This window comes from Myxocyprinus asiaticus, chromosome 48 (assembly GCF_019703515.2).
Source record: "Myxocyprinus asiaticus isolate MX2 ecotype Aquarium Trade chromosome 48, UBuf_Myxa_2, whole genome shotgun sequence".
In the NCBI taxonomy this organism is placed as follows: Eukaryota; Metazoa; Chordata; class Actinopteri; order Cypriniformes; family Catostomidae; genus Myxocyprinus; species Myxocyprinus asiaticus.
This window is the reverse complement of record NC_059391.1, coordinates 2,381,019-2,405,489: the sequence shown is the minus strand read 5'-3', so window position 1 is coordinate 2,405,489 and position 24,471 is coordinate 2,381,019. Positions and strand designations below refer to the sequence as shown.

Sequence of the window (24,471 nt, the reverse complement as noted above, 5' to 3'; positions counted from 1 at the left end):
ACTGTTGCCTTCTGGCCGACATTGAGGCTGTGAAAAATGTTAGCAGTTTTTCATTTATACCTGCAAATACAGGTATTTGTTTTACTTTTGGTTTGAATAGACCATTTAATAGTCTTTCAATTACAACCCCCCTGAAGAGGTTTACTGTATGTGTGGCCAAAACAAAACATGTGCTTTGTTTACAAATTCCTATTACCTTTTTGGTTTTGATTTACATTTATAACACATTTTTAATGCATAATACATTATTAATGTACTTGAATGTATTTTCCCCCAATCAATAACAATCATCCACTTAAGGGACACTCACAGAGCTATATACCGCAAAAACGCCCTTCACATAATAACAGTTAATCACAGTCCCAGTGAATAAGAGGCATTGAAATAATTCTGCTGCATTTCATTCTTCTTTTGTAATCTCCATCCTTGCAGCCTTGAACACACATGCTGCTAAAGAATGCTTCATTAAGGGTGAGAAATGACAAAATGTCACTCTGATATTGCATTGTAACCGTCCCCTGTGGGATAAAGAGCTGATCAAGCCATAACCTACAGACACTAACTAAAAAAAACAAAACAAAAAAAAAAAAACAGAACAAATACACACTAAACAATAAACAACAGCAGAGAAATCACATACAGTGTGCTGCAGCTCGTATTAACCCTGAGGGGGAAATTATATTAAACATTCATAAGGCTCTTAGCAGACTGATGGAGGGGACATTCACAGGTCGGGCCACTCCAGATGGGGGATTATGTGGCCCTTAGGCACTAGAGCCACAGATATAGCAATTAGACTCTATAGGTCACAATGGGACCCCTATATTCACACACTGTACACAAACACACACTTGCAACGTTATATAAAGCAGTTCAGGTCTGTGGCTTTGAAGGTTATCTTTAAAAGATCCCTCAGTAGGGAACATACACAATCAATTTGTCACAGGAGTACCAAAGTTCAGCAGGTTCAATGATACAGCAAAACGTACACTGCAACAAACAGTGCATTTAAACCAGAGCTAAATTCAAAATAGCAGTCTGATAATTCAATACTAAAGCATCAGGACTGCCAGCACCTGGAAGGTCTTTCTCAAAGACAAACAAAAAAGGAATGTGTCCTTCAGACGCATTCATGCGATTTGTTTATTCCACTGGAAAACGAAAGAGAGAAAGCAGAAGGCCTGCTTTGATTTTTGATTTTTTGTAATTTAGAAAGACTTGGCCTTGGTTGCCGGGCAACACGTTTCAAGGCAAAATATTTGGCTGTTGGGAGATGTAAGGTATGAAAAGGATTGTAGTTACCGTTTGTTTAATATCAGACATGAGCCAAAGATGGATACAATAGAGACACAGACGATCTCCTTTGTTTATTTAATAAATATTTGTGTCAACAATTACATATTTAATCCAAGTTGGTCTCATAGAATCACGTTACAATAACTACATTTTTTGCAAAACACTTGCCTTGTTCTACGAATACATAGTATTAGTATATTTCTTCAAGGTAAATACCGTGGTAAAACAATGTATCAAGCGGTGATATCACACAGGGGACTGGTGCAGTTTTATAGGGGGCAGCACTGATGCATTCTGCTGCATTACTCAAGGCAAGTTCAATTAAAACCTGCACTGACTAATGTGATTCTCCACAGGCCACTGAATGAACATTAAGTCAAGTCATTTTTATTTGTATAGTGCTTTTCACAACACACATTGTTTCAAAGCAGCTTTACAGAAGTTCATGCATTAACAGAAAATGAAACTGTAATATCTATAAAGTCTTAGAGTGATCATTGTGTAGTTTGATTAAATAATTTACATATGATTGTAAATTGTGTATAAAAATAAATAATTCAATAATAATTGTATTTAGAACCCCAGTGAGCAACCCAAAGACGACTGTAGCAATGAACACAAAACTCCATAAGATGTTGGTTAATGGAGAAAAATAATCTTGGGAGAAACCAGACTCACTGTGGGGCCCAGTTCCCCTCTGGCTAAACAGCATGAATATAATGCCAATATTAGTTTTTTTTAGAAGAATATCTCAGCTCTGTAGATCCATACAATGCAAGTGAATGGTGATCACACCTTTGTACAAAAAATCACATAAAGGAAACATAAAAGTAATCTTCAGAAGCGATATGATAGGTATGGGTGAAGAACAGATCAATATTTAAGTCCTTTTTTATCACTTCTGAAGATATGAATTTAACCACTGGAGTCATATGGAATTACTTTTATGTTTCCTTTATGTGATTTTTTTGCAAAAAGGTCTGGTCACCATTCACTTGCATTGTATGGATCTACTGAACTGAAATATTCTTCTAAAAATCTTTATTTGTGTTCTGCTGAAGAAAGAAGGTCATACACATCTGGGATGGCATGAGGGTGAGTAAATGATGAGAGAAATTTTATTTTTGGGTAAACTATCCTTTTAATGAGCAAGAACGCTCATTAAACACCATTTTTAATGAGCTCTGAATGATGGCATTGATGTTATCACTAATCAGGCTGTTCAGTCTGGAGTGATAAAACACATCTGATTGCACAGATACACAATGTGGATCCTCAAAAGCATCTTCAGGTCTTTTGGTTGTGCGTTGCTAAGTGACAGGTTCCCATGGTAACCAGACCCATCTCACTCATCACTATTTGTCAGTTAGTGGAGCCAGTGGTGTTATGGGATGCCCAACTGCTGTGGGTGGGTGTTTTACAGAATAATGAAAGAAATCACACAGCAGTCGATAAAGAAACTGAAGCTCTGTTCAACAAAAAGTGAACTGCCTACCTAGAGAGCATTTTTTCCCCAAGTAAAAAAAAAAAACTTGTAAAATGTCATATTTCCCAATTATAACATATAATATAAACTGATAGGGTTATTTATTATAGAATGTAAATATTTATTAATGATAAATTCTTTGAATACGGGACTATTCCGTATTTAATGGACGGATGGCAATCCAAATTATCCTAACTTTCAAAGGCCTTTTCACACTGAAGTCTACGCGATAATGATATACGAATCACTGACAAATGGCCCTTGCACACAGAAAGCGATGTGAATGATCGCTGTTAGCACATTCACGCCTTTACAATAGGTGGCGCTAATCGACAAGCAATTTTACCCCAGTACGGTAGGTGGCTCAACGCACCTTTGAGCTGGTCTATGACAGATGAGAAGAAGAACCACTTGCAAACGAGTTCGAATTCTCCAGCGAGCAGATCGAAAAAAGAAAACTGATTTCTATACAAGCTGCAGCAGTGATGAAGAGTTTGTTGTTGATTTGCTCAACGAGAAAGAAAACAGTCGAGACACTTTCACAAACTATTTCAGTTCAGCTGCTGAACGAGCTGACTCGCAGTATTATCATGTGTACACAGAACTCTGACGCAAACCGGAGGTTAATTTCAGCTGTTGAGTGATTTCTTTCTTCTCAATTTACAGAATTTCAACGCAAATCAATATTATGGGCTCTATTTTCACGAGTGCGTAAAGCGTAGGGCTACGCACTATGACCATGCAGTGCATCTTATCAAATATTTGTGAGAGCGCTAATTCTAATCGCAATTTTCATGCCGGTGGCCGTGGGTGGGAGTGTTTGCGCTATTTGTGGGTGTATACACACAAACTGTGAGTGTACTATTTGTTAATGAAGTGGCGCAAAGTGCAATTTGCTATTTTCCTGAGAAATAGGTCATTGCGCTAAGACATTTGAAAACCACGTCTTAATTCAGCGCAAAGTTTAAACTCAGTTCCTACATTTGCAGTTTAGTGATTTCACCAGCAGGTGGTAATAAAGTTAATGTCCAAACTCTTATAATATATCGTACATATATAGTGGAACATCAAATTATGTCCCTGACAATCAACGTTTTATACGAGTCTGATATGAAAACAAAAGTATGAGATTTGTGTTGAACTGTCTTGGGTCATGGTTTATTTTTCAATTATTATTATTATGTTGAAATTTACAATTGTATTTATGGTCTAATTTGTAATGGTATTTTCCCACCTGTTGTTGTAGAGTGATTTTTAAGACACTGCAAAAGGGGCCGGTGGAAGAAGTTGGAGAAAGTCAAATGTTTTTGAATTGGTATGTTTTTTGGCCATTTCAAATTTGAATCATATTTTCTTTTCATTTGAAGTGTAATTTCAATTTAGAAATATGTTTGATTTAATTTTTTCATATTCCAAAAAAGCAAAATCAAAATCGACCGGTAGAAGTGAAGCGCGCGTTGATTAAATTACTGTTAATACTAGACATAATTTGTGTCAGTAGATGAAAATGATTAATAATGCTTACATTCTCTGTAATTTAATGGAGCATAAATCCATATTCTGACAAGAATCACATTTTCCATGCGTATAAAAGGAGCGTGTCACTGTCATAGAAATATGCCCGACAAAGGATGCAGTTAATGCACAAAAGTACGTAATTTTCAGTTCTTCTAATTCTGGGGGATCGCATAGTCTGTGTGCTGTCTTTGTTTATATCGCTGGTGCTTGATAGGGAATGGACTATATAAAAGGACGTAGATGGTGGAATAACCAGAGAAGAACCTCATAATAAAATTGTACTTGATCCAGGCAGAGGCGAAGCTAGAGAACAAACAAAAGGGTGGTCTTGACCAACGGCAAGGCTGAGAACGTTGTTCATTTGCCCTGGGCTTAATTAAAGGCTGATACTCCCTGCTGTTCATGTCAAATAAATGACATATGATCTTTACATAAAACCAATGAATTAGAGATTGCAGCTATAAAAATAAAATAATTTTTTAGGCTATCATCTTTTCCCAATATAGTAGTCATGTCATAACACAAATCCCCTTCGTAAGCCATTCAACTCCCCCTTACAGGAACCCCGCTCCTCCCTCATCACGAAGATTTCTTTAACTGTTGCAGCTGGCTATCAAACACTGTCAGACAGCTTGTTTGAATATGAGCCAAATAGTTCGCTGTGACCGAATAGATTAGCCTACCTCAGTGACAAAAACAAAAAAACAAACATGAAATTACACTACAAAAGAGGGGCAGCAAAGCATAAAAAAGTCAGCGAAGCTGCGGAGAAAACGGTAAGTTTTTTGTTTTTTTTAAAGAAAGAAACAGACAAACTTTGGCAGAGAGCACATCCCCCTCTATCGGGGGCTAGTTGCACCATCTGTGCATAACAACTAAAGGCCCAAACATACTCTACATGAGTATGTGAATGCAGACGCATCTCGCTACGCAAGCTTGATTACACGTGTCGTTGCCTTGTGAAATGTGCCAGAACGCAATTTATAAATTCAAGTACATACAATTTATTATTTTTCAATCAACAAACGTCATGGTGGAGCATCAGTTTGAGGAGAGTCTTTCTGTACAAGTTAGATTATACAAACATATTTTTTGTCACTTTTATAAAAATAAAAAAACACAGTCCTCAACTGTCGACATGTTGACCACCACATCCGGTTTCGTGGCACCTAAAACACTCTTTCGCACCCTTGTGGTCCAAGGTTTGTAACTGCCAGAGCAAGCGTCTGCATTTGCATACTTGCGTGAAGTATGTTTGGGCCCTTAGACTAGTTATAGCATAAATGCATAAACAACTAATTATTTGAGTGTTGCACCATTAAACCATACGTTTAAACGTAATATTCACAGAAGCCTCCAACCAGGAGTAGCGGGATTAGTTCGCGGCCATCGACCTGAAGGATGCATACATTCACGTATCAATGCTTCCTTGACACAGACCCTTTCTTCGGTTTGCTTTCGAGGGACGAGCATACCAGTACAAGGTCCTCCCCTTCGGTCTGTCCCTGTCCCCTTGCATCTTTACCAAGGTCGCAGAGGCTGCCCTGGCCCCGCTAAGGGAGAAGGGCATACGCATTCTCAATTATCTCGATGACTGGATAATCCTAGCTCACTCGCGAGATCTATTGTGTGCACACAGGGATCTTGTGCTTGAGCACCTCGACCAACTCGGGCTTCAGGTCAACTGGGAGAAGAGTAAGCTTGGAGTTGGACTTGGTCCTTCTCAGGGCACGTCTTACGACCGAACGTGCTCAGTCAGTGCTGACCTGCCTAAAGACCTTCAGGCAGAAGGTAGCGGTGCCAGTGAAACAATTTCAGAGGCTCCTGGGGCATATGGCATCCTCGGCGGCGGTTCTCCCCCTCGGGCTGATGCATATGAGACCGCTTCAGCACTGGCTACAGACTCGAGTCCCGAGGTGGACATGGCGCCACGTCACCTGGTGTGTGACCATCACGCCACAGTGCCATCAGACTTTCAGCCCTTGGTTGGACCTGGCATTTCTACGGGCAGGTGTTTCCCTAGAGCAGGTCTCAAGGTGTGTCGTGGTCATGACGGACGCCTCGGGCTGGGGCGCCGTGTACAATGGGCAGGCAGTGTCGGGGCTCTGGACGGGGCCCCGACTCCAATGGCACATCAACTGCTTAGAGTTGCTGGCAGTATCGCTGGCCCTGAGGAGGCTCCGGCCGTTGATTCAGGGCAAGCATATGTTGGTCCGAACCGACAACACGGCGACCGTAGTGTACATAAACCGCAAGGCGGTGTACGCTCGCGTCGCATGTCGCAGACCTTGAAGTTTCTGCGAGCCACTCACCTTCCGGGTGTCCTCAACCATGCAGTGGACGTGCTCTTACGGCCCGTAACGCTCCGCGGGGAGTGGATAATCCACCCCCACGTAGTCCATCTGATTTGGGAGAGATTTGGGGAGGCACAGATAGATCTGTTCACCTCCCAAGACTCCTCTCACTGCCCCTGTGGTACTCCCTGTCCGAGGCCCCCCTCGACACGGATGCCTTGGCGTACAGCTGGCCTCGGGGGCTACGCAAGTATATGTTTCCTCCTGTGAGGCTCATTGCACAGACTCTGTGCAAAGTCAGGGAGGATGAGCAGCAAGTCCTGTTCGTTGCACCGTACTGGCCCAACCGGACTTGGTTCTCAGATCTGATGCTCCTGACAGTAGCTCCTCCCTGGCGCATTCCCCTGAGGCAGGACCTTCTCACTCAGGGGCAAGGCATGCTCCAGCACCCAAGACCGGACCTCTGGAATCTCCATGTCTGGCTCCTGGACGGGATGCGGAAGACCTAGCAGGTCTTCCGCCAGTGGTGGTAGACATGATCACTCAGGCCAGGGCCCCCTCTACGAGGCGGCTGTATGCCTTGAAGTGGCATCTCTTCGCTAACTGGTGTTCTTCCCGTGGGGAAGACCCACAGAGATGTGCCATCGGGTCTGTGCTGTCTTTTCTTCAGGGAGGGCTGGAGAGACAGCTGTCTCCCTCTACCCTGAAAGTGTACGTGGCAGCCATAGCAGCTCACCACCATACACTGGACGGCAGTTCCTAATGACAGCGCGATCTGATCAACAGGTTCCTCAAAGGCGCGAGGAGATTGAATCCTCCTATACCACACATGATCCCCTCAAGGGATCTCTCTGTGGTCCTACCTGCCCTACAGAGAGCCCCGTTTGAGCCCCTGGAGCAGGCCGAGCTCACCACTCTGTCTCTGAAGATGGCCCTCCTGGTGGCGTTCACTTCCATCAAGAGGGTGGGGGACCTTCAGGCACTCTCTGTTACCAGCGAATGCCTGGAGTTTGGGCCGGCACACTCTCAAGTTATCTTGAGACCCCGGCCTGGTTACATGCCCAAAGTTCCCACCACTCCTTTTCGGGACCAGGTGGTGCACCTGCAAGTGCTCCCTTCAGAGGAGGAAGACCCACCCTTGTCGTTGCTGTGTCCAGTTCGCACACTGCACATCTATCTGGACTGCACGCAGAGCTTTAGATGCTCGGAGCAGCTCTTTGTCTGTTTTGGAGGACAGCAGATGGGGAAAGTTGTCTCCAAGCAGAGGTTGGCCCATTGGATTGTGGATGCCATTTCTCTCGCATACCAGTCTCAGGACATGCCGTGCCCCTTGGGGGTCCGGGCGCACTCCACTAGAGGTGTTGCATCCTCCTGGGCATTGGCAAGAGGGGCCTCTCTAGCAGACATATGCAGTGCTGTGGGTTGGGCTACGCTCAATACCTTTGCGAGGTTTTATAACCTATGCATAGACCCGGTTTCGACCTGAGTGTTATGGGGTAACAGCAGGTAGACCGGGTAGCCGGTTTGGTGTACTGCTTGCATTGCGCCTTTCCCCTTTTTCAAAGGTGATAATGTGTGCTTTTTGTCTACAACAGTTCCTCGTACCGGTGAACTCCGGACACCTCTTTAATTCTTTAGCACTGTCCAGTGACGAACTTGGCGGAGGAGTAACACCACCATGCCCAGTACTCTTGGTATTCCCCTTTTCAGGTGAGCCCATGTGCTTCTATCAAGTCTTTCTGCTCTCCTGATCTGGAATTTCTCATGCTTCTGTGTCGACCATTCTGGCTACTGAGGGAATTCACAGCGGTCATTATCACTGCTGTGTACATTCCCCCACATGCCGACACAGACCGGGCACTCAAGGAACTGTACGGGATTATAAGTGAGCAGGAAACCCTGAGGCCGTGTTCATTGAGGCCGGGGACTTTAATAAAGCCAGTTTAAAATCAGTCGCACCAAAATATCACCAGCACATTAGTTTCAACACACGAGGGGACCGGGTTTTGGACCATTGCTACTCTCCGTTCCGGGATGGCTACAAATCCCTCCCCCGCCCACCATTTGGCAAATCGGACCACTCTTCCATTCTGCTTCTGCCCGCTTACAGGCAGAAACTGAAACAGGAAGCACCCACCCTCAGAACGATCCAGTGCTGGTCGGACCAATCAGACTCTACGCTACAGGACTGTTTTGATCGCACGGACTGGGAGATGTTCCGGTCCGCCTCTGATGACGACATCGAGCTTTACGCTGATAGCGTAATGTGTTTCATCAGAACGTGTGTAGAGGAAGTGATTCCGACCAGAACAATACGGATCTATCCGAATCAGAAGCCATGGATTAATAGCGATGTTCGCGCGGCACTTAATGTGCGGACCTCCGCTTTTAATTCCGGGAACGCAGAGGAGCATAAACAAGCCAGTTATGCCCATCAGAACCGCAAAACGCCAGTACAGGAGCAAGATTGAAGGACAGTTTAACACCACCAACTCTAGAAGCATGTGGCAGGGAATTAACATCATCACGGACTTTAAAGGAAATAAAAACTCCGCCATGAACACCGCTGCCTCTCTCCCGGATGAGCTAAATACTTTTTATGCTCGTTTCGAGGGAAATAACACCGGCCTTGTGGAGAGAGCTCTCGCGGCTGAAGCTACAGAAGTTAGTTCACTCTCCATCTCTGTAGCAGATGTAACCCGATCCTTCCGACGGGTGAATATCTGCAAAGCCACGGGCCCAGACGGCATTCCGGGCTGCGTCATCAGAGCGTGCACGAACCAGCTGGCTGGTGTTTTTACAGACATTTTCAGCCTTTCCCTCTCTTTGTCTGTAGTCTCCACATGCTTTAAAACATCCACCATTGTGCCTGTTCCAAAACAATCTAAAATAACTTGCTTAAATGACTGGCGTCCTTTTGCTCTGACCCCCATCATCAGCAAATGCTTTGAAAGACTAATCAGAGATTACATCTGCTCTGTACTGCCTCTCTCTCGACCCGCTGCAGTTTTCTTACCACAACAACCGCTCCACTGATGATGCCATTGCATCTACAATACACACTGCTCTCTCCCACCTGGAAAAAAAGAACACTTATGTGAGAATGCTGTTTGTAGACTACAGCTCAGCATTCAACACCATAGTGCCCTCCAAGCTAGATGAGAAACTCCAGGCTCTGGGCTTAAACAGCTCGCTGTGCAGCTGGATCCTGGACTTCCTGTCAAGCAGACGCCAGGTGGTTAGAATAGGCAGCAACATCTCCTCCTCACTGACCCTCAACACTGGAGCCCCACAGGGCTGTGTTCTCAGCCCACTCTTGTATTCCCTGTACACACATGACTGTGTGGCAACACATAGCTCCAATGCCATCATTAAGTTTGCTGATGACATGACGGTGGTAGGTCTGATCACTGACAATGATGAAACAGCCTACAGAGAGGAGGTGCACACTCTGACACACTGGTGTCAGGAGCACAACCTCTCCCTCAACGTCAGTAAGATAAAGGAGCTTGTGGTGGACTTCAGAAGAAAAGACAGAGAACACAGTCCCATCACCATCAATGGAGCACCAGTGGAGAGAGTCAGCAGCTTCAAGTTCCTGGATGTCCACATCTCTGAGGAACTCACATGGTCCATCCACACTGAAGTCATTGTGAAGAAGGCTCATCAGCACCTCTTCTTCCTGAGACGGCTGAGGAAGTTTGGAATGAACCGCCACATCCTCACACAGTTCTACACCTGCACTGTGGAGAGCATCCTGACTGGCTGCATCTCCGCCTGGTACGGCAATAGCACCGCCCACAACCGCAAAGCACTGCAAAGGGTGTTGCGAACTGCCAGACACATCATCGGAGGTGAGCTTCCCTCCCTCCAGGAAATATATACAAGGCGGTGTGTGAAAAAAGCTCGGAGGATCATCAGAGACTCCAGCCACCCGAGCCATGGGCTGTTCTCACTGCTACCATCAGGTAGGCGGTATCGCAGCATCAGGACCCGCACCAGCCGACTCCATGATAGCTTCTTCCCCCAAGCAATCAGACTTCTGAACTCTTGATCTCCCACGATCAAATACATCAGCACTACACTTTATTACCCTTACTCTTAAATCTCACACCGGACTGTCATAAATTATATTATTATTATTATATTATGTTCTCTCTTAACAACTGACTATCAACCGACAGCCTGAATGTCAATACAGTACAATACTGTACATTCTACATATATATATATATATATATATATATATATATATATATATATATATATATATATATACTTTTTTTTATATATATATATATATTTTTTATTTTTATTGAATAATGTGTATCTATATAGTGCGTATTGTATACTGTGCAGTGTATGTTATTATTTGTATATTGTTGAGTGTAATTATGTATAACAGATGTTTAAATTGTGTTGTGTTAATTTGATGTTTTAAGTTGAGTTTAATTATGTATAACAGATGTTTAAATTGCGTTGTGTTAATTTGATGTTATTGTAAATTGGTATATGTCTCATCACTGTCACGACTGCTATGTTGATCGGAACTGCACCCAAGAATTTCACACACCATTGCACTTGTGTATATGGCTGTGTGACAATAAAGTGATTTGATTTGATTTTGATTTTGATGAGTTTTCCTGTTCGGTTTCCCCCTTAGGTGAAACCTGTGTTTCCCCTCGTCAGAGCTTTCTCTGTCTCAGCCACTGTGCTGCGTACCCTCTCTGTAGATAGGGTCCTCCTGTGGTATTGACACAACGTCTCGTTCACTCCATCAGGGAACAGAGGTTACATCAGTAACCAAGACGTTTGTGTGACAGACTGCAATCCTTGAGATATTCAGATGTTGACATTTACGAGAGAAAACATTGTTAAAAAAAAGACTTCAGGTGATTCTTCAGCAGGAAACCCATCTAAACGATACACTTTCCTGTGTGTGACTTTGGGTGTTACTGGCTTGCCAACTTTCAACACATACAAAATATATCTGATATTAAAATGAATAAATACCAGGTTTTTCCAGTCTGTTGTGTTAGTATTTATTTATTCTTGTTTTAATTTTGCATACTGTTCCTGAATATTAGCCGATTATTTACATATTTAAATATACTATGTATTATATTTACAGTTTTTTTTTGTATCATATTTTAATAAAAAATTAATTTATTACCACCGACAGTTACGTGAGACAAAAAGTGTTGCACATCAACAGCAACAAAATAAACCTACAATGCATGGCTTTTCAACACTTCTGTTTAAAAATTTGAAGGATGCTGGATCAATAAACGGATCATATTAACGTCATATTTTGCAACTACACATTGCTTTACACTTAATGAGAGCTTACAAACTAGATTTAACTAGATCATGCATTAAGAACATCTGCAACCAAATGAAGTAATGACTTAGTTATAAACTAAAGAGTAGTTACTAAGCCCTTAGTTTTAACTTAAAATTCCAACTTAAATAAGACCTTACACACTTAAATTTATTTAAGACCTTATACCCTTAAATCCCCAAACCTGACCCAGACTGCTCATTCTCCAGCACAAGCTCTCCATCCTGTGAGCTAAATCTACCGATCAGAGACCCACATGCAGGTGACACTCAAGGTGAGGCAACGCTGTTTACCAAACTCCCTGGTTAAGAGACTCTCTGATGTAAAATGAAATATTGTCAACGTATAGGAAAACACCGCGATAAATGTTGGAATTTGAAATTACCCATACCTATGGTAATGAGGTAGGTAGTTTTCTTGGGGGGTGGATGGTGTGTTGTGGAGACGGGGGCCCCAAAGAATGCTTTTGCTTAGGGCCCCAAAAAACGTCAGAAATGCCACTGGATCCAGGCCATTTGCACAATGCATGGGCAATTTCGCCAAACCCACTTCAACTTAGCGCATGCTTGCACGAAAATACCAAAACTTCATGCTTGTGACTTATGGCATAGTGCTACACTTAACTCTAGTGCTCTTAAAATAAGGCCCTATTTGTCCATGTATTTATTTATTTGGTTAGTAGCCATGTAATAAGTGGATTATGTACAGTCAGCCTGCTGTTATCGCAAAATAAACCCCTTCAGGGTGATTCAAGACCCCTCCGCTTCATGTCGGGGTCCTAATCACCCTGTTGGGGTTTACTGTGCGATAACAACCAGCTGACTGTCCAATATCCCTTACTTAATTCACCTTAGGTGTACTTTCTATGCAGTTTAACAAGTGCAAAGCACACAAGATGTGACCGTTACATCCATCACCATGACAATTGGTCATTTAACAGTTAAGAAGACACATATTATAAATTAACCACATAACATTTATTTTTTATACTAAACAGCAACAGTCATTTATTTTACAATTATATGTATTTATTTACACAAGTATATTGTGTTATCTTACTTGAACCCTGTGATCAGCACGACTCAAGAGTTGTCTGTGTTTGAATATGTTGCAGGATATTTCCAAATGAAAGAAGTTTGTCAAATGAAGTGAACTTCAACAGATTTCCCGTGCTCAGTCAGTAGTGAGCAGTGAACACTGCGTAGGAATCCAGTGGAATGGAACGCACCTATATAGTCTACAAAGTGCACTGCATGTCACAGCAATAGTATTAATATTTGGCGAATTATAAAAGGTGATACAAAGGCAAAGATGCTGCGATATATATTTTATTAGTGATATAAGAGAACTCATGTACGATTAAATGCAAAGGCAAAAACGCAGCAATATGGAATACATTATGCAGACAATCCACATAAGACCAGAGAGTGTTCTTTAAGGGGATGCAGGGCAGTGATGCAGCAATATCATTTAAATGTTAAGAGAACCTATATGAGATTTTTTTTTCTCTACATTTTTAAGGCATTTGATGCGAATAAAATACACATCCTCACTGATGCATCAGGATTTCTTCCTCAGGTTCCTTAAGCATTTAATGTCAGTGGTCAAAACAGCTTTCTGTGATTTACCACCACCTGTTGCATTGGTTTTGGTAAATGCAGCGGCTCCTGACGTGATCCAAAGCTCATATTTTATTGGTCAGGGCATTTCATAACCAGGTGAAGACAAAATAACTGACACACTCACCGTAATTTGCGATTTGGTGCTATCATTCGCTCCAGGTGAGAATGGCTCATCAGGAATCCATTGTTTCAATTCAAAATTTTAACTGCTGTGAGAAATCGTGGTGAAGATTTGTGTTTGGTGTGAAAAGGCCTTAAGATACCTCCTTTTTGACCAAATTGTAAGGCAGAATCACACGTATACTTTAAGTGTGCAATCCCAGAATGCATAAAGATGAGCTTAGTGGGGAAAAAAATCCAAGGTGGCGGACGAGAGTTCATTCAAATCAATAATACATTATTTTATCCAATATATGTGTGTGCTATGCATTTTTGTGCTTATAGACTATCACATTGTTAGCTTAGAAACATGCTAATGTCAAACTCTCAATCTCTAAGATGGTGGATGATGTCGTGCCAAGAATAAAAGTATAAAAAGGTTATAAATATACATATCATTCATTGATATGCAATGAAAAAGAAAGAACAATAGTTAAATCTAAAACACTATTTTAAGAATATTGTGTGTGCTATGTATTTCTCTGCTTAACAGAATATCACATTGTTAGCTTAGCAACATGCTAATGTAAAACTACTGGAATAAATTGTGATTCGAGTCCCCTGTGCACTTCATTTTAGGAATTTTGTGTGGCGCATGGACTTGTCTTCTCTGTAGAGCATTTAAAATCAGTCACTTATGAAGTTCCTTATCCATTAGGATGCTGCCTTAAGGCCCAGGTATCTTTGTATATGTGTTCCGGATCGGCTCGCACCTGGTTGACTGTGTTGCCTTTGTGAGTATACTCCTCTGACTGAGAGCGAATACGAATGTGTTTGATGCATGCCCACTACAACTTCTTTGTGATACTCTTTTAGTAGAGTCAATGGCATGTGCCGACAAACTGCACAGATGCTGACGATGACCACGTCCATGAGTCGAGAAAATCTGACCAGTGCGCAGTCAGGCCACACAGACTGATTTATGACTGAATTTACATCACGCATACTGTGCGCGGAGCGATCTGCAATGCTGACGCATGAAGTATACTTTGGCTTTTAGAAGACAACTGCCTATGTCGGCAGTAGACAACAAATTAGCTCATTCGGTTTTGGAACAGAGGTACTGTGTTAAAATAGGAATAAAATATATGATAGGAATCATTTTAAAGGGGTCATGTCATAAGAAATCTAATTTTCCTTGATTTTTTGACAAATAAGAGTTTAATGTACTATAAAAACATACAGTGAGTTCCAGAATTCAAAACTTCCTCCCTAGCCCAAAAAGAGCATTTATTGACACCAAGCTGCAAAAACTTCCCTATGTCACTGAATATAATTTCTTTACTCACTGAAGCTGCATATGGACACAAGCATTCTATGGCAAGCCTTAAGGGGAAAAATACACAATCACCCACATTCACAATGTAAAGTTACTCTATGAAACACATAATAAATCACTCCATTACAATTGTTTATTCTCACGCGGTACTCCTGTTGTTATTTCGGCGAGATCTACGTGACAGGAAATCAGAGAGAGAGAGTTGCGGTCAGTTGGTATGTTTGTAATCCCTCCACCAATCTTAATCAGCAAGTGTGTCATACCTCCAACTGAAGAAAGCGAGATCACAGAGAAACAGTCGCAAAGTGTGACCCCCTCAGCCAAAATTGAGATGTTTTGAATCTGCTAGTGTTACACCAGGTTAAAGGGATAGTTCACCCAAAAATGAAAATTCTCTCATTATTTACTCACACACACATCCCAGATGTGTATGACTTTCTTTCTTCTGCTGAACACAAAGCAAGATTTTTAGAAGAATATTTCAGCTCTGCAGATCCTCACAATGCAAGTGAATGGGTATCATAAATTGCCAAAAACAAAAGAAAAAGAATGTGAAAGTGGTGATTGAAAGTAAAAAAGGACTTAAATTGTTATGTTTCTCACCCACACTTATTACACTACCATTCAAAAGTTTGGGGTCACTTGCCTGAAAAGTTTCTCATGATCTTAAAAACCTTTTGATCTGAAGGCGTATGCTTAAATGTTTGAAATTAGTTTTGTAGACAAAAAAATAATTGTGCCAACATATTAATATATTAAATTACAAAACTATAATTTTATAAAAATAAAAAAAAAAGTTTTTGAAATTGATGACTTGGACCGAATAATTAAGAAAAGCAGCCAATAAGTGCCCAACATAGATGGGAACTCCTTCAGTACTGTTTAAAAAGCATCCCAGGGTGATACCTCAAGAAGTTGGTTGAGAAAATGTCAAGAGTACATGTCTGCAAATTCTAGGCAAAGGGTGACTACTTTGAAGATGCTAAAATATAACACAGTTTTGATTTATTTTGGATTTTGTTTAGTCACAACATAATTCCCATATTTCCATTTATTCTAAAATGTGAAAAAATAAAATAAAATAAAAAAATAAAGAATGAGTAAGTGACCCTAAACTTTTGAACGGTAGTGTATATCGCTTCTTATGATATGGATTAAACCACTGGAGTAGTATGGATTACATTTTTGCTGCCTTTTGGAGCATCAAAATTTTGGTACCCAATTCACTTGCATTCTGATGATCTACAGAGCTGAAATAATCTTCTAAAAATCTTTGTTTGTGTTCAGCAGAAGAAAGTAAGTCATAAACATCTGGGATGTCATGAGGGTGAGTAAATGATGAGATAATTTTCATTTTTGAAAATGAAATTTCATTTCTGGTCAGGTACAGCCATTGCACCTAGAAGGACCATTGCTGTAGTTGGTAGTTAACTAACAAAGAGATTGTGATGCCGGGGAAGAGTCGAAAACGTTCTGCCGTTCATGGCTGTAGAAATTCAGCTTTTCTGGATAGCCTTCCGAAGGATGACAACGTTAGGAAAGAGTGGCTGAAGTTTATTTTTAACAAAGTTCCAAAGTTCAATGTGGGATTATATGTTTAGTTCGGCACATTATTCTAAGGATACTTTTGAGAACTATTATTATTCAGACTTTGCTAAAAACCGGTGAGTACCAAATTTAATAATTCTGCTTCAGTCTGTGTTTGTTTGATATGGAAGGAACTGTATAGTCAGTCACTTTTATTGCAAAATAAGCCATGATAAGGACTCAAACGCAGAGCATATTGTGCTGATTGCACAGTTACTTACCAAAGAAATACACAATTGCTACCAAAATATTGATGTGAGTTTAAATTATTCTATTATGTAAGAAAAACTTGTAGCACAGAGTGCAACGAAAGACAATGGTGTTGCATATACTAGTGCTGCCATCTCATCTGTCTCGTTTTAGCCTAGACATCATAATTTGGCTGAAATAAATGCTTCGGGATGCCTAATATCACATATTTAAGCAGTGAAACAGTCCCCAGTTGACTGGCCAAAAGATCGAGGGTGTGACTCCCCAACTGGCAAACATGCCGTAATTCCCATTACACGGGATGCGTATTGAAGCGGCCAGACAACGGAAGCGAACACCCGGTTCGACTGTCCATTACAGCTGGATACAGATTTATTAACTCTTCACATTTTCAGCTTGTGTTAGTCTGGACTAGTTTTACTGTCCTCAGATTTACAGTATAAAGCATTATTGTATCACCAAATCTTGTATGCCTAATAATAATTATTGGGGAGCAACAGTGCGCTGACTTTGTGTGCTTTACATAAATTGTGACATTTAGCTACCGATGATTGCCTGGATTGAGTGTTTTCAGAGGTTTCTGTAAATCACTTGCACGTTTTCATTCTTTTATTCTTGGAAAAAAAAAAAAAAAAAACTGTTCCAGGAGTGTTGGCGGGGGGTGTATGCACTTCAAACATGTTAGCCAATCATAACACATTGGGCGTGTTTATTGAAGTCTTAAAAGGGACAGCACAGAAAACCAAGCGTTTCAGGCAGAGGGCCAGAGAAAAAGTTTAATAAACTTTACTAACATTAGATGTGAATAGTAATATATAATAATGCATGACATAACCCCTTTAATACATGTCCATCAACTGAACGTATAAAACACTCACCCTGATGAAAAGCATTTTTTCACCGACACGGTAGCGGCCCTGTGATTGCCGCTCTATGCAGAACTTATTTGGACACTTACAGGGTGGATCTTCAGAAATGTGCTTCACCTGAAACACACATGCGCATATATTCATGTTCTAGGGGAGAAGAAAACATCCATCACTTTTACATGAGTTAAAGCAGTGGGGACATCTGAGAAGGGAACAGAATGTTTCTCACTGCATCATCCAGTAGTTTGCCTGTGCTTTTCTTGCTGGAGTTGGTCTTGTTGAGCGGAGAGATGGATGGAGAGACTGATGGAGAGATGGGTGGGGAGACTGATGGAGAGCTGGAAGTAAGAAGTACAGGTGAGGTTGGAGGTTCAGGTATCTTCTGCTCTTGTTCAATCTCTTTCTCCAGTTTTATGAGTCCAGGTGGCTCAACCTTATACCTGATATGACAATAACCATTCACATTAATACACTCTCAGTTATCCTATTTAACATACATTATTTAAATACAGACTGATATATCAGCCAGGCTAATAATAATATGGCCATTTTGAGATGACAGTTGCAATCGAAATTATTCAACCGCCCCAAAACAGTAAGGATTTACAAAGGTAAGCTTTTCTGATGACCCAGAATTTTTAAACTTTACATCTATATCAGTTGAATGACACATTCAAAGTCATAGTGTGAATATATAACCTAATATTTGTAAATAGCAGGATTTTTCTTAAATACAGCCATGTCATAATTATTCAACCCCTATTGCATGTAGCTGTTTCTTAAATATGTAAGGCTACACAAGTAATTGTTTTAAAACAAAATTAAGTCATCAATCTGCAATGGCACTTATTTAAGTTTTAAAATTTAAGTTTAGCATTGTAAGCAAAAATGTATTTCTATGCAAAAAATGCAATTAAAAATAAGCTGTCTCAAAAGCTAAAAGAGGAGATTATTTCATTACACAAGAAAGGTCATGGCTAAAAGTACATTTCCAAGGCACTTCAATTTCCAATAGACAAAGCTGGCAGCACCATTCATACATTTTTTAAATATGGAACAACAGCAACCTTCCTGGGGTGTGGAAGAAAGCAAAACTTCACCAAGGGAAATTTTGACTTGAATATTCAAGAAGTAATAGGAAAGAAGTAGGAAAGACCTGTGGAGTCCTGGAAGAAGGTTTTATAGATGTATGACACTAAATTGAAAATGAGTTTTAGACCCATGGGTCAGCAGTATGTCTGGAGTAAAATGACAAGGTGATGACAAGAACGACACCATCCCCACAGTCAAGCATGGAGGTGGGTCAGTCCTGTTATGGGGTGTTTTGTGGCTGCAGGAAGCTATCCTGACTATGTGACTGACTCCATGGATTCTTTCAGGTGTGTGATGCCTTCAGTGTGTAAATTGAAGCTAGGTGATCACTGGACTTTCCAGCAAGACAATAACACCAAGGATACATCCAAGTTGTCCAAAATCTGATTCAGGGATAGATCCCATTGCAAACCTTTGTTTGGATTTCAAGGAAGCAGTGGCAGCACAGAAACCAAAGAATGTCAATGAGCTGGAAGATTTTGCTCATGAGAAATGTGTAAAAATTCTAATAGAGAGGTGTCCGAAGCCTGAGAGCACTTACCTGAAACATTTATTTGCAGTTATTAAGGATAAAGGATGCTCCACAAATGATTGACTTTGGGGGTTGAATATTTTTTACATGACATTTGTGGAGAGAATTAGTTATTTTTTATTTTAAAATTTGGGTAAACTGAACTCTTTGTTCTCAAAATCACTCAAATGTGTATTCAAAACTTACTTTGACTGTTTACTGAGGTTTTAATTGATGTGTTTTAATTCACATCACCAGAATGTATTGCTGGTCAGGGGGGTTGAATAATTTTGATTGCAACTATATGTGCCAACTTGCCCAATTAAAGGAATTTTTCATCAACTTTACCTGGACGCTATTCTTCCCAGTTCCAGCAAACAGAGACAAACCTCTCGTGGCTGCTTGTGTAAAACTGAAAGATAATTATGCAAAAACAAGAGACATAAAATGGCCCAACTGACAAATTCAATGCAAATGGTTAAAATGTCTGATTATGATGTCAGGAGACCAAAAAATAAAATACAACAGAATGACACTGAATGATCATGAAATAGTAGCTCACTTCAATGTTATGGATATGACCTTAGAGAATACATGAACATTGAACACTTGAATGTGTGGATGTGTATTAATGTGTGCGTCCAGAGAGTGCTTCCAGCATGAAGTGATTCAACAGCACACATGCCTTTTGTATGATTAAGTGACAAGTACATACTACATTTCCCATGATTCCGTGCGAGGTCTTGAGTGATGGTGACGCAACACAACATGCAAAAAAATCTGTATGTCCACATCTAACCTCACAACATCCCACCTGAACATAACCATTCCTCCATGTTTTCATGTAGCTATTTTGGAGAGGGAACAGGAGGTAAAAATAAATAAATAAATAGCACAATTCTTCTTCTTTTTTTTTCTCTCTCTCTTTGGAGGTGAAATTTTGAGAAAAGTCTATACTATACAATATAATACTGTACTATACTTTGATTGACACTGAATTTATACAGTGGCCCTAAAAAAGTACTTAATGTAGGCCTACACTAAAAATGTAGATTCATTGTTGCATTAGATAATGAAACATCAACAACAACAAAAAATAGCACAAACACATTTTTCAAGCAAAACATTTCACAAAAAGGAGTTTGTTAGGTTTGTAATGATTGTGTGTACTGTTATTCATACCTGTGGTTACTCTTCTAGGACACATGTGTGCAATTGAGGGGAACTTCATGCATCCACTAAAAATCACTGCGACACCTATCTTTAAAGTTATTAAAAAACAGCTTAGAAAATGTAAGTTCTGAGAAGAGCTGTAGCATTATTTGGGATTATATAAGGGATTTTAAAACAATATTGTTTACTGTATATATATAATATACAGTATATACACACAAACAACACTATACTATACTATTTTTATGATGACCCAGTTTTTTGGTGTTTTCATTGCTGTAGAGCAGATTTAGATAAATCTCATTTTACACTAGTTTGCATTTCAAATGTTATGGGCTTACAAGAACACTTCTGAATATGCAAATGAAAAAGATGTTAGGACAGGTTCTTTGGCTGAAGTTTATATCTGTTTCTGACTCAAACAAATATACAGCACAATTCAGTACAACTACAACACACACATACACAAGACATCACACTACATCATGAAGTGATTCAGATGTTCTTCTGCAGCGGAAAGAGAAACTATTCTTTCTACATTCATTCGATTCAGCCGATCTGCTCTGCTGTTTTCCCTAGATTATATTTGTCTTTCCGCTTTGTTGTTGTAGTTCATTATTCTCTCCAGCTGTCCCTGACACGAGTTGGAAGTAAATCATAAAAAAATGTTTCAGTTTTTTACCTGAAGCCCTGACTGTCTGTGTAGCTTTCTGAGGCCTGAATCATACAGAGAGAGCGTGAGAGAGAGATTAGATTTTGTTTTCCTTGGAAAGAGTGCTTTTGCTATTTTTCTTTCAAATGAATCTCCATTGGTTTAATATTTTGATATACAGTATAATACAAAGACATTCATACTGTACATTTTAAGTGTGGCAAGTATATTTTTTGAGCCACTGTTGCATTTAACCTATAATCCTTAGTGGCTGTTTCAGAGTTAAATTTGTATAAAAGACTCACCCAACCCATCTGACTCAAACAGACAGGTGTCACCCACGCCCACCTCCCGACACCATGACAGGAAGTTGGCTGTATTGTCCCTGGCGAAGAAGGAACCGGACGGAGCACTGGCTCGACTGGGTATCCTGCGACTTGGGATCAACTGAAAGAGAGAATTTGCCTGTCACTCAATGGCTTCAACAACAGATATTTACCATTAAAATATCTTACTGGCAGGAGAAATGTCAGTGAAGTAAAAGGTGACCAACATCTACACCCTGGTACAGAACCTAGTGACCCTTGCTGTCTACCGTCTACATAGGTAGCCCTTGAAGGCAGCATCATAATTTAATTGGAACCCCATAATTGAGAGACTAAATGAAAATGCTCTACATAGGCAGCTCCTCCACATGTGAAGCGCACAAGAAACACAGCTCACAATTGATTCCAATAAAGTCTGATGTCACCATTTTAGCTAACAACACAATACTCAAATAAGCATAAAATACACAGACAATTATTGGTTAAAATTTTCCACTATTTAAATATAAAATATAACTTATTATAAAATAAATGTTTAATCAACATTTCTTTCAACTTGCCCAGTCTTGGATTAATACCATATTTGTGGCTAACTTGTGGTTCATTTACAGCAAATTCACCCCAAAAACGTTGCAGCTCTTTGTGAACTTGCACCAAACCTTTGGCACTGATGGACAGGTTACCACTACTGGAAAACAGTTCAATGATGAACCTGTGGCAAATATCTGCCACTACTGGAAAACAGTTTTAAGGTGAACTTCTTTCAAATATCTGCCAATATTGGCAAACAGATCTTTGCTGAACTTTTGGCTTATATCTGCCACTACAGGCAAGCAGTTCTTTGCTGAACCTCTGGCAAATATCTGCCACTATGGCAAACAGTTTTACAGTGAACTTCTGTCAAATATCTGCCACTATTGGCAAACAGATCTTTGCTGAACTTTTGGCTTATATCTGCCACTACAGCAAGCAGTTCTTTGCTGAACCTCTGGCAAATATCTGCCACTATGGCAAACAGTTTTACGGTGAACCTCTAGCAAATATCTGCCACTACTGGCAAACAGATCTTTGCTGAACTTTTTTTTCAATTTTTCAATTTTCTTAGAATTTTATTCTATATACCAGAGCCTGCCAGAACCGTCTCCGGTCCTGTTTGATGTCTGACTCCCACTGCTATGTTCCGCAGAGTGATGATGACCAACTGCAGCATGTGCCAGCCAGACTTCACTTCAGTCTACTACGACGGACTTCACAGAGGATGAACTGATGCAAACTCAAAGACATGGGATTCTGCCACTACTGGCAATCAGATCTTTGCTGAACCTTTGGTAAATATCTGCCACTACTGGCAAACAGTCCTTTGCTGAACCTGTGGCAAATATCTTCCACTACAGGCAAACAGTTCTATGGTGAACCTGTGAAAAACATCTGCCACTACTGGCAAACAGTTCTATGGTGAAACTTTGGCAAATATCTGCCACTACTGGAAAACAGATCTTTGGTGAGCCTTTGGAAAATATCTGCCACTAGTGGCAATCAGATCTTTGCTGCCATCTGGAGATGGAGGAGCTGCTGCCATCTGCCAGGAGGTGGAGGAGTTGCTGCCATCCACCAGGAGGCGGAGGAGCAGTTACCGTCCACCAGGGGATGGAGGAGTCCCTGCCATCCGCCAAGAGGTGGAGGAACCGCTGCCATCCTCCAGGAAGTGGAGGAGCCATTGCTGTCCGCCAGGGGACGGAGGACCCGCTGCTGTCCGCCAGGAGGCAGAGGAGCTGCTGCCGTCTGCTAGGAGGCGGAGGAGCAGTTACCGTCCACCAGGGGATGGAGGAGTCCCTGCCGTCTGCCAGGAGGTGGAGGAACCGCTGCTGTCCTCCAGGAAGTGGAGGAACCATAGCCGTCCGCCAGGGAATGGACTCTCTTTCTCTCTCCCCTCTCCCTCCCCTCATCCTACCCAGGTTCCCAGGAGGCAGGGAAGACCAGCCGGCGACGGAATGGCTGAAGGGGCAACTCCTCCCCTCCAGGAAAGGGGGGGGGAGTAAGTCAGACCGGAGGTGCTGGGGATGCCAGAGAGAGAGAGACAAAGAGATACACGGAGCTTTCAGTTTTATGTCGTGTCAAATTGAATGTGCATCCGGTTCCCGCTTCCTCCTTTCCAAGACGAACAGAGATCCTTCACAAGATATTTGCTGAACCTTTGGTAAATACTGTATCTGCCACTACTGGCAAACGGTTCTTTGCTGAACCTTTGACAAATATCTGCCACTACTGGCAAAAAGGTCTATGGTGAACCTTGTGAAATATTTTCCACTACTGCCAAACAGTTATTCATCAAACTTTTGGAAAATATCATCCACTACTAGCAAACAGACCTTTGCTGAACCTTTGGCAAATATCTGCCACTACTGGCAAACAGTTTTACGGTGAACCTTTGGCAAATATCTTCCACTACTGGAAAACTGTTCCTTGCTGAACTTTTGGCAAATATCTGACACTACTGGTAAACAGTTCTATGGTGAATCTCTGCAAATGTCTTGCACTACTGGCTAACATTTCTTTGCCGACCCTTTGTAAAATATTTGCCACTCCTGCAAAATGTTTCTTGCCGAACGTTTGTCAAATATCTGCATTTACTGGCAAGCAGTGCTGTAGTGGACCTTTGGCATATATCTGCCACTACTGGCAAACAGTACTGTGGTGGATCTTTGGCAAATATCTGCCACTACTGGCAAACATTTCGTTGCCGACCCTTTGGCAAATCTCTGCCCCTACTGGCTAACAGTTCAGTTGTGAAATCTGTCTTTACTGGCAAAGAGTTATTTGCTGAACCTTTGGAAAATATCTGCCATTACTGGAAAACTATTCCTTGCCGAAATTTTGGAAAATAGCTGCATTTGCTGGAAAACAGTGCTGTGGTGGACCTTTCGCAAATATCTGCCACTACTGGCAAACAGTTCTCTGCTGAAACAAGTGCTTCCCTAAACACGAATTTTTTTTTATAGTTTTTGCATTCTGGGATTTCCTTCTTCACAAAAGAAAAATGGAATTATTTTTCTTCA

The 24,471-nt window shown here is 41.0% G+C and overlaps 1 protein-coding gene across 1 annotated transcript in view; it reads right to left on the bottom strand.

Annotated features, from left to right (window-relative positions):
• LOC127437248 (growth arrest-specific protein 2-like) overlaps positions 1 to 24,471 on the bottom strand; it is a 93,618-nt gene that overhangs the window by 14,563 nt on the left and 54,584 nt on the right. The window contains exons 4-7 of the mRNA XM_051692069.1: positions 21,395 to 21,536; positions 19,613 to 19,676; positions 17,891 to 18,101; positions 17,671 to 17,778 (exon numbers count right to left, since the gene is read on the bottom strand). Coding sequence (XP_051548029.1) covers positions 17,671 to 17,778; positions 17,891 to 18,101; positions 19,613 to 19,676; positions 21,395 to 21,536 — 525 coding nt within the window. The remainder of the gene's footprint in view (positions 1 to 17,670; positions 17,779 to 17,890; positions 18,102 to 19,612; positions 19,677 to 21,394; positions 21,537 to 24,471) is intronic.